Genomic DNA, 13,382 nt, shown 5'->3' with positions numbered 1-13,382 from the left:
GCTATTCACCACTGTGTACTACATCTTATCACTGAACATGGCTACTCACAACTGTCTACTGCATCTTATCACTGAACACAGCTACTCACCACTGTCTACTGCATCTTATCACTGAACACAGCTGCTCACCACTGTCTACTGCATCTCATCACTGAACATGGCTACTCTCCAATGTCTACTGCATCTCATCACTGAACACAGCTACTCACCACTGTCTACTGCATCTCATCACTGAACACGGCTACTCCCCAATGTCTACAGCATCTCATCACTGAACACAGCTACTCACCACTGTCTACTGCATCTCATCACTGAACACGGCTGCTCACCACTGTCTACGGTATCTCATCACTGAAAACGGATACTCCCCAATGTCTACTGCATCTCATCTGAATGAGAGCATGTTGTGGAGATGGCAATGGGCATTTTCATGACATGAGAATGGTTTATGGTGCACTGATTATAATGAACATGATATGAACACTGGGGATGCTCCTCCCATCTGGTAGATGTACAATGATTTGACAGATGTTGGATAATCAGGTGATTGCGGGACATAAGAGTTCTTGGGCAGCGCCAATAGTATTGGTAAAGAAAAAGGATGTGTTTCTGCATGGACTACAGTCGACTAAACCAATTTTCCATTTGAGATCCCTATCCACTACCATGGATAGAAGAGTACCTGGTGGCTATAAAATAAGCCCAATACATTTCAACATTGTATATGGCCAGCAGCTATTTGCAAGTACCACTGTCAGAACAAGACCATGAAAAAACAGCTTTTGTAACTCTCATGGGACGTTTTGAGATCTGTTGACTGACATTTGGTCCCTTCATTGTTACTGTCACATTTCAATGTGCGATGGAGCATTGTCTGGTTCAATTTTGATACTACTCTTCTTTATCTGAACTATATTACCATATTCATGGCAACATTGGAAGAATACTTAGGTTAACTGGATGTGGTCATACAACAATTAAACAGTATGGGCTGAAGTTGAAGCCCCAGACGTGCCACCTTCTGAAGAAGAGCCTAGAATACCTTGAACACTTGGTATCCAACAAATGCATCTACTCTATTACTGACAAAGTATAGGCCATGCAATAGTGGAAAAAATCTAGAACAGTGACAGAGTTGTGGGTGTTCCTTGGTTTGGTAGGATACTACAGATGATTCATTCAGGGGTTTTCCAAGACTGCCAGCTCACTGCATTAACTACTAAGTGGAATGCCTGCAGATGCCAAGAGAAAGTTAGTGTACTGGGATCCCTTGCAAAAACTAGCCTTTACTTAATTGGCTTGTTTGAATTCAGCCATGCACTGAACACAGGTACTCACCACTGTCTACTGCATCCTATCACTGAACACGGTTACTTCCGACTGTCTACTGCATCTCATCACAGCCAACTGCATCTCATCACTGAACATGGCTACATTACTGAACATTACTGTCTACTGCATCTCATCACTGAACATGGCTGCTCACCACTGTTTACTGCATCTCATCACTGAACACAGATACTCACCACTGTCTACTGCATCTCATCACTGAACATGGCTACTTCCCACTGTCTACTACATCTTATCAATGAACATGGCTACTTCCCACTGTCTACTGCATCTCATCACTGAACATGGCTGCTCACCACTGTTTACTGCATCTCATCACTGAACATGGCTACTTCCCACTGTCTACTGCATCTCATCACTGAACATGGCTACTTCCCACTGTCTACTGCATCTCATCACTGAACACAGCTGCTCACCACTGTCTACTGTATCTCATCACTGAACACGGATTACTTCCCACTGTCTACTGTATCTCATCACTGAACATGGCTACTCACCAATGTCTACTGCATCTCATCACTGAACACGGATACTCACCAATGTCTACTGCATCTCATCACTGAACACGACTACTTCCCACTGTCTACTGTATCTCATCACTGAACACGGCTGCTCACCACTGTCTACTGCAGCTTATCACTGAACACGGCTACTCACCACTGTCTACTGTATGTTATCACTGAACACGGCTATTCACCACTGTCTACTACATCTTATCACTGAACATGGCTACTCACCACTGTCTACTGCATCTTATCACTGAACACGGCTACTCACCACTGTCTACTGCATCTTATCACTGAACACGGCTACTCACCACTGTCTACTGCATGTTATCACTGAACACGGCTGCTCACCACTGTCTACTGCATGTCATCACTGAACATGGCTACTCCCCAATGTCTACTCCATCTCATCACTGAACACAGCTACTCACCACTGTCTACTGTATCTCATCACTGAACACGGATACTCCCCAATGTCTACTGCATCTCATCACTGAACACAGCTACTCACCACTGTCTACTGTATCTCATCACTGAACATGGCTACTCCCCAATGTCTACTGCATCTCATCACTGAACACAGCTACTCACCACTGTCTACTGTATCTCATCACTGAACACGGATACTCCCCAATGTCTACTGCATCTCATCACTGAACACGACTATTTCCCACTGTCTACTGCATCTCATCACTGAACACGGCTACTCCCCAATATCTGCTTCAGATCACATCTGAAGCGAGGCTTTTTTAGCTGGCATTGGTTGTTTGGAAATGTCAAATGAATAAACTATCCTTGAGCAATCATTGGGAACCAGCAGTGAGGAGATATATTGTTTACCACTTGGCAAGAGAACAACAATAATATACAATAATCTGTGTTAAATTATTTGAAGACTGAGTTTATTCTATATATTAGATTCTAAATTGTGACAGTTTTGCATTATAACTTTTTCTTTATGTAGATTAAAGCCATTACTAACAGTACAAGGAGAATGAGGAATTTGATCCCAAAATAAATTGTTACAAATTGTGAAAGTTGAGATGACGTAGTCTGAGTTTGATCTGTAAAATAACAAAATTAAACAGTAGTTATGATACTGTACAGGAATTATTCATTATGTCACACAAAGATATTAACCTGAGAATAGATTCTTCACAAAAAGCTGCTATCTCCCACTTATTTATCCTATTACCTGGCTAATATTTTTTTAAAATGTCTCCAAAATTGTCAGTCATAGTGGAGTTTATTTTTAACTGTAAAAAACTGCTTCTTGCAGAACTTCCAGCCAGCAATAGGGACGGCATTCTTGAGGATTGTCAATATCTCTGTGGCTTTTCCTGGAAGAGGATGGAGAGACTGGGAAATGTGCGACTGTAGCAGGGAGCTCACACTATTGGTGAACTTGTCAGGATCGCAGTTCACAGTCTAGGTGGCCCTAGAGGATAGTGTTGAGCACTGCTTGAGGCTGCCCTCAGCTCGCTCTGCAGGGAGATTGTCTTCCTGTATTTGCTGGTGGGTGGGCAATCCTGTTAGGATCGCCTTTGAATGTGGCTGAGGTGGGAGCAGTTGACTCAGGGAGGAGCCATCAGTGTCTCTGGAGCCCATAGATTACCATCCAGCAGTCACCAATGCAACTGTGTCAGGGAAAGCCCAGATTGGCATTTAATATATTATGGAATCTTGTTTCTACTGTCTATTAAATATTTAATTATAACAACTCAATGCAATGATATAGCCCATCCTGTCACACAAGATCCAAAGCGGGTACCTAAAGGGTAATATACGATGCATGTAGGAGGGAAAAGTTTGATGGACATTATTAGAGACACATGAGAAAGTTTTGGCATGTAAGAGGCAGTCTGATAGGCATTAAATTAAATGTAGAGGAGTTTGTGGGCATGTGAGGGGATCTGATGGGCATTATAAGGGACCATTAAAGGGTCTGGGGACATGTGGGGGTCCTGATGGGCATATAAATGTAATGGAGGGAATATTTTGACCTACTGCTGAGAATTTAAGGTCCATCAATCTGAGAAAGATTGAGAACTACTGCACATAAACAAGCTCTTTCTGTCAATATTCCGGTTAAGTAACATTGAGTGGAAGTGCTATTAGCCACAATTCTCTGTCTAACATCAGGTTATTGTGACTGCACAAACATAAGACTTGTGACACACCTAATTTTCTTGCTGTATTGTACTGATTCTCTCTGAGATACTGCAATAAATCAGCCCATATCAGTCATGTAACTAGATACACATGGCCCCTTAGCAAACTTTTTACACAAATGTGTTTCATGGCCTCCCCTGCTGTCCCTTACTCATTGCGGTGTGGGCACTTGCACAAGTCTGGTATCCCAGCCAGCTCTCCTCACTGATGCTGGGAAAAGGTGCGGTCCTAGTTCCAGGGATGCCCCAGCAGTGTTGGCATGGCCACACCTTCTCCCAGCATCTGTGAGCAGATATAGGAGTATATTTACTAAAGTGCAGGTTTTTAGGAGTGGAGATGTTGCCCATAGCAACCAATTAGATTCTACTTACCATTTATCTAGCACCTACAAGAAGCTAATAGCTAGAATCTGATTGGTTGCTATAGGGGCAACATCTCCACTTCTAAAACCCCACTCTTTCGTACATAGACACCCCATAGAATGATCCGGGACAACAGATGCTCATTCAGCAGCACACTGCTAAAAAAGGAGAAGCCACCAATAAGGCTGAGGAGGTGAGCGCCTGCCCCACACTGACTCTGGGTCTGATTCAGGCCCGTTTGCGAGCGCCGGGTCGATGGTGGCCCACTGGGAATGCGCATGATGATGCCGGCTCCGTCGTGCACATGCGCGAGACCCGGATAGCGACGGGCACTCCGTCGCTCCGGGTCTCGCAACAAAGGGGGCAAGCTGTCGATGGTGAGTGACAGCTCGCCCGCTTTGGTAGGCGGGCCGGGGGCATGGCCGGGCAAATGGAGGGGGGGCCCCACTGACATCACAAGGGGGCGTGCTGTCGATGTAGAGTGACAGCATGCCCCCTTTGGTGGGCAGGCCGGGGGAGTGGCTGCCCAAACAGAGGCGTTCCCATGTGAACGCCTCCGTTTTGGGGCGGCCCCACTGACATCACAAGTGATGTCAGTGGGAGAGCTTCCGGCTCAATTTGAGCCGAAAGCTCTCTGGGGCTTGCGGCAATGAGACCCTACCAAAAGGGTCTCGTCACAAGCCTGATAGTCGCGATGGTCTTGACCATCGCGACCATCTTCCTGGCCGCTCGCTATAGCTGTGGGTGGTCACCCACAGCTATGCGAGAGGCCAGGAGGCCGCTCTAATAAACAAGAAGGCCGGCCCTGATTCAGAGCGAGCGCTCTGTCAGAGTGTCTGGCTCTGAATCAGGGCCTCAGTTTGGTGCAGCTTAACTGGGTGTTTCAGAATGATCTGCCATTTTATTTATATATTTGTGAAGCTCTGGTAATTTCCTTGAAAGTGTTCTCTTTGTCGTGACAGGAACCCAGTGGGTGACATTTTGTTGTTTTTTTGTTATACCAAGACCTTTTGATGCTACATGGACTGAAGATGATCTGTTCCATTGATGCATAACCAATGATGTTTGGTGTGTCTTTATTTAATAAAATATGAAAACATTCAGTACTGTATGTGTGTAATTTTTTCAATATACGTTGTACAAGTGGACTGACTACATGTGCCAGTGGGCTATGGATATGCTGACATTTGTGACTCCTGCCCTGGTAGGCTTGCTGCAACCAGTTGTCCATGTGTAAACAATAATATTATTACTATTAATTATTACCTACTTTCTCAATTCTCAATTTTGGGGAATCACTAGGGATTCCATCCCTTAGCTTACCAATCTAGGGCTGTTTGTCTTGATAGACGGTGGACCTCACGCTGCAAGTCTCATTATACTGTAGTTTCGCCAGTCCTAGCTGGTTTCGCCTAAAAAACTCGGGGGACTCCATGCCATATGGTAGTTTTAAAATGACAGTCAAAACAGATTCAAATGTTGCATTTCGAAACTCAAAACCACAGGCGATGCTCATTGATTTTGAATTGACAGCAAAAACAGATGCTTAGTAAATTTACCATAAGCTCTTCTATCCTTTACTTCCCATGCCCACAATTTATTCTATCTGACTGTTATTAGTAGTGGCTCTGAATTTAGAGGATGACCAGCAATCAACAAAATAGTGGGGGGACTAATTCCAAGGACCTCCCAGCACTCTATAGGGCTAATTTATTAAACATCGTGATCTTGGCCCAATAACTATAATTTCTAAAAGCCACTCTTAATGGCAGTAAGATATTCTGTACTGCCCAGATGTATTAATAACCACATGCAGGGACAAGGACTATGGTAGGAACCCATCCCTGGGATGCATAAAGAAAGTGCTAGCTGATTCCAGTGTGTGGGGTTTATTTACTTTTAAAAACATTGACCTTTCAAATTTCGGGCTAAAACATACTGGGAAGAGTTGACTTTTACATATCTCTAGGCGAAAGTACGTCAAAACTAAATTTGACAAGAGGAACAAGACTGTAGACATCAAATCACTGACTGGCCACACAATCTCCAGAATTACACCCCAATGAGCAGGTTTTGGGCATAACAGGACAGAAGGGTGAGTGACATTTGTGGGAACTTCTTCAAAAGTGTTGGCAAGAACTAACAAGGTTTGGTTTCCATTATTGAAAGAAAGCCACCAGTATGTTCAGCGATTAGATCTGCAAAAGGCGGCTACTTTGCAGAGACAAACAATGTACTTCAATTTTGCTGAACAAATTGTTTCTATGATCTTTTTTATCTAGAATTGTTTATTTTTTTCTATGTTTTAATTTCAGAGTATGCTGAGACATTCAACTTAGATTTCAATAAAAACTGGAAAAATGGGGGCGTTTTAGCATGTTAACCAGTAGTGTGTATATGTATATATGTATATACTAGGGGTGTGCACCGGCCACTTTTCGTGTTTTGTGTTTTGGTTTTGGATCTGGATCTTTCTTCGTGTTTTGGATCTGGATTGGTTTTGCCAAAACCACCCTTCGGTGTTCTGGGTTCTGGGTTTTGTGTTTTGGATCTGTAATTTTTTTTAAAAAAAAGCATAAAAACAGCTAAAATCACAGAATGTGTTGATTTTTCTGCTCCTATGCTATTATTAACCTCAAAAACCTTAATTTCGACTCATTTCCAGTCTATTCTGAACACCTCACACTTCACAATAGTGTTTTTATGTCCAAAAGGTTGCACCGAGGTAGATGGATGACTATGCTAAGCGACACGAGTGGGCGGCACAAACACGTGGCCCATCTAGGAGTGACACTGTAGTGGCAGACAGGATGGCAGTTCGAAAAACTAGGCCCCAAACAGTACATAATGCAAAGAAAAACAAGAGGTGCAAGATGGAATTGTCGTTGGGCCCTTATGTTGTATAAACAGGACATGCACACTTTAACAAACCAATCATTTCAGCGCCAGTTTCTGCCACACGACTGTGGCTGAAATGATTGGTTCGTTTGGGCCCCCACAAAACAAGCTGGCAATTAATCTGTCCCTGCACAAACTGACTCTACGGAGGCAAGATGTCGTCCTCATCCTCCTCATTCACCGAATCCTCACCCTCTTCATTGTTGTGTACATCCTCATCCTCACAGAGTATTAATTTGTCCCCGCTGGAATCCACCACCACAGGTCCCTCTGTACGTTCTGGAGGCTGGTCTCCCTGGAAAAGTTGATAATTCATTTTTATGAACATCATCTTCTCCACATTTTGTGGAAGCAACCTCCTACGCCTTTTGCTGACAAGGTTCCCGGCTGCACTAAACACTCTTTCAGAGTGCACACTGGAGGGGGGCAACTCAGGTAAAATAGAGCCAGTTTGTACAGGGGCCTCCAAATTGCCTCTTTTTCCTGCCAGTACATGTACGGACTGTCTGACATGCCTACTTGGATGCTGTCACCGATGTAATCCTTTAACAGACAGACGCACGCTTGTCGCTGCTGATTTAAGGATGCAGGTGCGGCAAACAGCCCAAACATTTCACAAAGACAGAAAAAAAAGAAGAATTTTTTTATTGTTTGTGGAGCGCACTTTGAGGGTTACTCCACCCTTTAACAGACAGACGCACGCTTGTCGCTGCTGCTTTGAGGATGCAGGTGGAATCTAGATGGGATTTGGAACCGGGGACACACTACCTCCATCAATTGTCTAAATCCCACTGCACTAATGGCGGATACCGGACGCACGTCTATCACCAACATAGCAGTCAAGGCCTCAGTTATACGTTTTGCTTCAGGATGACTGCTGTTGTACTTCATCCTCCTCGCTAGGGACTGTTGGAGGGTCAATTGTTTAGTAAAAGTAGTGGTGTTCCTACTTCCTCTCTGGGATGATGAACAACTCCCAGCAGCAGCAACAGCACTAGGAGGAAGTGGTTCTTGATCTTTCCCTATTTTATTTTTATTGGAGAAAGTTTGGTCCTCCATTTATGTTATATTGATATATACGTGAGGCTAAGGCGCACACAAACACAGAAAATATTTTTTTATTTTTGCTGGAGAGTAGTGCACTTTGTGGGTTACACCACCCTTTAAGAAATGAGCCAGCCAGCTCTTTACTTATGACACAGGCGCACGCTTGGCACTACTTTGTTGATGCACGTGCGGCTACTGCGCACACAATTCACAAACATAGAAAATATTTTTTTATTTTGTTTGGAGTGTACTTTGGGGGTTACAGCACCCTTTAACGGACAAGCCAGCTGGCCCTTTACTTATGGGACACAGATGCACGCTTGGCACTGCTCCTTTGTTGATGCACTTGCAGCCACAGTGCGCACAATTCACAAACACAGAAAATATATATTTTTTTTGTTTGGAGTGTACTTTGGGGGTTAAAGCACCCTTTAACGGACAAGCCAGTTGGCCCTTTACTAATGGGACACAGACGCCCGCTTGGCGCTGCTCCTTTGTTGATGCACATGCAGCCACAGTGCGTACAATTCACAAACACAGAAAATATTTATTTTATTTGTTTGGAGTGTACTTTGGGGGTTAAAGCACCCTTTAATGGACAAGCCAGTTGGCCCTTTACTAATGGGACACAGACGCATGCTTGGCGCTGCTCCTTTGTTGATGCACTTGCAGCCACAGTGCGCACAATTCACAAACACAGAAAATATTTTTTTTTTTTTGTGCTCTTGGTGGGAGCACCCCTGATGGACAGAGCAAACCCCTGGACATCACTACAGCACCCCTTTAGGACTGGGACACTGCACAGGACTTTGGAGTGGACACAGCCCCTATGGACAACGGACTGCACAACGCAGTCCAGCCAGCCCCTATGGCCTTTGAAGGAGTGGACACAGCCCCTATGGACAACAACAGCGCAGCACAACACAGCCAGCCCCTATGGCCTTTGAAGGAGTGGACACAGCCCCTATGGACAACTACAGCACAGCACAGCACAACACTACACTGCACTACACTACACTACACTACACAGCCCAGCCAGCCCAAACTCCCACCCTCCCTCTTCACTGTCCACAGCCGAGTGAGAAAATGGCGCCGACGCGGGTACCTTATATAGGATCCAAAACCCGCAAGACCCGGAAGGCAGGATGATGACATTTTGCCTCGATTTCAGATCCGAGTCAGGCGGGAACAGTCGAGCCTGACTCGGATCGGCCTCGGATCAGTGGGGCTCAGGGGGGTTCGGATTTCAGAAATCCGAACCCGCTCACCCCTAGTATATATAGTATGTATATATATATATATATATATACATATATAAGCTGATCATTGGAAGTTGAGGATTTGCACTATCATGTGACAAGTCTGATTATTTTAGTTATGAATACCCCAACTCTATAAGTAACTTTCTATGTAATTCTATATCATTAGTTATGGTTTACTTGTTTGCAGGGTTGTCCGGCTCCCATAACGGATCACTGAATGGACACTGTTAAGACCAACACAGTATCTGAGCACCACGAAGCAGTAATATGTATCATAGTCTGTTTCTCGACTCCCCTTTATATGGAGATCAGCCAATCCTCTCAGCTCTGTCCTTCCTCTGTAGCTGGGATGAACCATCTCTTTGGAGGGGTGGTAAGCATACACATCACTTGGGCTGCCGACTCTCCAGTAAATTCCAGTCCACATAGGGTCTCTGTCTGGTGGGAGGGAGTATGAGCAGCGGAGAGTAACAGAGTCTTCTGTGCTCCCTGATGGTATAGACTGGAAGATTTTGAATTCAGGAATAATTTCGGACGCTGTAAAGATAGCATAAGACATTGATTATTACATAAATTCTAATTATTTTGTAATTATTATTACTAATTACTATCCACAGTTTTTACATTGTAATAGCTTTACAAAGGGTTGTGAAATGATGGGAGGATAAGTACAACATTTTTGTCCCCATTTTTCTCCCCATTTGCAGTGCATGGTATTTTTTATATTTTTGGAGAGGGTGTGGACATGCCTTTCTTGATATGGTCATGCCCCCCAATACCCATCAGCTCTCATTGGCCCTGAGTGCACCTCACTTTTATTTACTTAGAACAGAGGATAATAAACACATTTATCAATAATGGGCAATGCCATGAATATTGGGGGTTTCACATGCAGCTCCCAACATTTTTATGGAGCTGCTCAGTATAATAAAGGTGCATTTAGGTACTGTATGTGTGTTTTCAAGCATATGACCTAATTTTCAATGCACTCTAGATTGTTCACCTATTCATCTAGATAATCTAACAAGTAAATCCATACTTTCTGCACTAAGGAAATGCAATCGCAAACAAGAAATGCCCTTTTAAAATTCACACCATAAATATTATTTACAAAGTGAGCACTAAAAGGAACTGTATGATAAGAGGACACCATGGGGAGCTGTATGTTAAGAGGACACCATGGGGAGCTGAATGCTTAGGGGTCACCATGGGGAGCTGTATGCTAAGGGGTCACCATGTGGAACTGTATGCTATGGGGTCACCATGGGGAGCTGTATGTAATGGAGTCACCAAAGGGAGCTGAATGCTAAGGGTTCACCATGGGGAGCTGTTTGTTAAGGGGTCACCATGGGGAGCTGTATGCTAAGAGGACACCATGGGGAGATGTATGCTAAAGGTTCACTATGGGGAGCTGTATGCTAAGGGGTCACCACAGGGAGCTGTATGCTTAGGTGTCACCATGGGGAGCTGAATGCTTAGGGGTCACCATGGGGAGCTGTATACTAAGAGGACACCATGGGGAGATGTATGCAAAGGGGTCACCATGGGGAGATGTATCCTAATGGGTCACCATGGGGAGCTGTATGCTAATGGGTCACCATGGGGAGCTGTATGCTAAGGATCACCATGGGGAGTTGTATGCTAAGGGGTCACCATGGGGAGCTGTATGCTAAGGGGTCACCATGGGGAGCTGTATTCTAAGAGGACACCATGGGGAACTGTATGTTAAGGGGTCACCATGGGGAGCTGTATGCTAAGAGGACACCATGGGGAGATGTATGCTAAAGGTTCACTATGTGGAGCTGTATGCTAAGGGGTCACCACAGGGAGCTGTATGCTTAGGTGTCACCATGGGGAGCTGTATGCTAATGGGTCACCATGGGGAGCTGTATGCTAAGGATCACCATGGGGAGTTGTATGCTAAGGGGTCACCATGGGGACCTGTATTCTAAGAGGACACCATGGGGAGCTGTATGCTAAGGGGTCACCATTCGGAGCTGTATGCTAAGGGGTCACCATGGGGAGCTGTATTCTAAGAGGAAACCATGGGGAGCTGTATGCTAGGGGGTCAAAATGGGGAGTTGCATGCTAAGGGGTCACCACAGAGACCTGTATGCTAAGGGATCACCGTGGGAACTGTAAACTAATTGTTCACCACAGAGACCTTTATGCTAAGGGATCACCATGGGAGCTGTATATGCTAAGGGTTCATCATGGGGAGATGTATGCTAAGGGTTCACCATAGGAAGCTTTATGCTAAGAGGTCACCACGTGGAGCTGTATTCTAAGGTCTCACCATGGGGAACTGTATGGTAAGGGGTCCCCATAGGGAGCTATATGCTAAGGGGTCACCACAGGGAGCTTTAAGCTAAGGGGTCACTATGGTAGCTGGACTAAATTTAGAAGACCTCAGCCTTTGCAGGCTAATACTGACTTCTCCAGTGACTCAGGGACAACATTCAGTAATAGTAACTCAGCAGGTCTTACTCAAAAACCATCAGGTCAGGACCTCCTTTTAGGGACATGCACCAGAGCCCAAGCCTCAGTGCAAAGAGAGCCCCTATGATGGGGTCAGGACAAAACAATAGGAAAAAAAAGCCACCAATTCAATGAATAGTTTTTTATTCAACCATTCAGTCCACACTTTGACTAAATAAGAAAGTTTTGTTCTTAGATGAAGACTTTTATTTTGTAATTATTATATAATTTGATACTTTGGAAAGGAAGCTGGAAATGTTTAAGCTTAACAGGACACTCAAGTTGAAAGTACATTTTGGTGCCCAGCCTGGTTTGACACTATTTCTACCAATGCTTTCTTTAAAACATTTTCCAGGATGTTTAATAACTCTGTTTCCAGGTCAGAAATATTATAACTCTGAATCCCAATATGTCATAGGATGAATATGAAGCCTTGCAGAATTCTAAAATTGTCCTGTGGAAAATGGTTGGTACATGGTGGTGCAAAATATAGATGACTGTCATAGTGAAATTGTGTCCCAACTATCTGATCAAGAAGTTTAGAAACCATAAGTTGGTGATTTAACTATGGTGTTCAAAAAATAATTAGACCTGATCATTATTGCTTGTTCCCCAAGCTTCAAGTGCTCTATTTTGCAAGCATGGTTTGGGAGTCAGAGAGTGGGGCACAGAATGATGTACCTCCTGCTGAAGTAGAAATTATTGTTAACAGTTTGGCTGATCTTTAAGAGATGAGGTATTTGCCTTAGCATAGTTTAAGGACCTTACTTTGTTAAAAGCTATAGGGAATGTTAAAGTGGTTGATGGAAACCCAGTAGTGCCCTCACATGGCAATTGGTCAATATTTGTTGTACCAAGTGTCCAAGAACAGAGAAGATATTGTGAAACAATGAACAATGAACAGCTGTAAAGGTATACAGAATAATAGTGTTAGACAAAGCTCATGGTCATATAACTGCAGGACATCTGGCAATAGTGGTTTTTCTGGCCAAGGGTTCATAAATATGTGTCAGAATAAAGTGCATCATGCCTTGAGTATCAGTACTATGCTCCAGGGCCACATTATACAAGTCCTCTTTAACTATTACTCATTACTGTGGTCCTCTTTGAGAGAATATCTTTGGATTTGGTTGAACATAAGTCTGGCTGTGGTCATCAGTATATTTTAGTGGTAATAGATTACACTACCAGATACCCAAAAGCAATACCACTGCACAATATGTCAACAAAAACAAATGCTAGTGAACTAATATATGTCTTTAGCAGAGTGGGGAACTGTAGGATAATCTAATGTACCAGGGTACCAC

General features: G+C 43.9%; 1 protein-coding gene across 1 annotated transcript in view; it reads right to left on the bottom strand.

Moving 5' to 3' along the window:
• Positions 1–2,798: 2,798 nt before the first annotated feature.
• The window catches only part of LOC148506842 (sialic acid-binding Ig-like lectin 12), a 29,346-nt gene continuing 18,762 nt past the window's right edge, over positions 2,799–13,382 (bottom strand). The window contains exons 3-4 of the mRNA XM_088446088.1: positions 9,775–10,134; positions 2,799–2,920 (exon numbers count right to left, since the gene is read on the bottom strand). Coding sequence (XP_088302214.1) covers positions 2,799–2,920; positions 9,775–10,134 — 482 coding nt within the window. The remainder of the gene's footprint in view (positions 2,921–9,774; positions 10,135–13,382) is intronic.

Source organism: Taudactylus pleione, unplaced genomic scaffold, assembly GCF_031769625.1.
Source record: "Taudactylus pleione unplaced genomic scaffold, aTauple2 ptg000393l, whole genome shotgun sequence".
Lineage (NCBI taxonomy): Eukaryota > Metazoa > Chordata > Amphibia > Anura > Myobatrachidae > Taudactylus > Taudactylus pleione.
The sequence above is the reverse complement of the archived record's forward strand: the minus strand, read 5'-3'. Positions and strand labels throughout refer to the sequence as shown.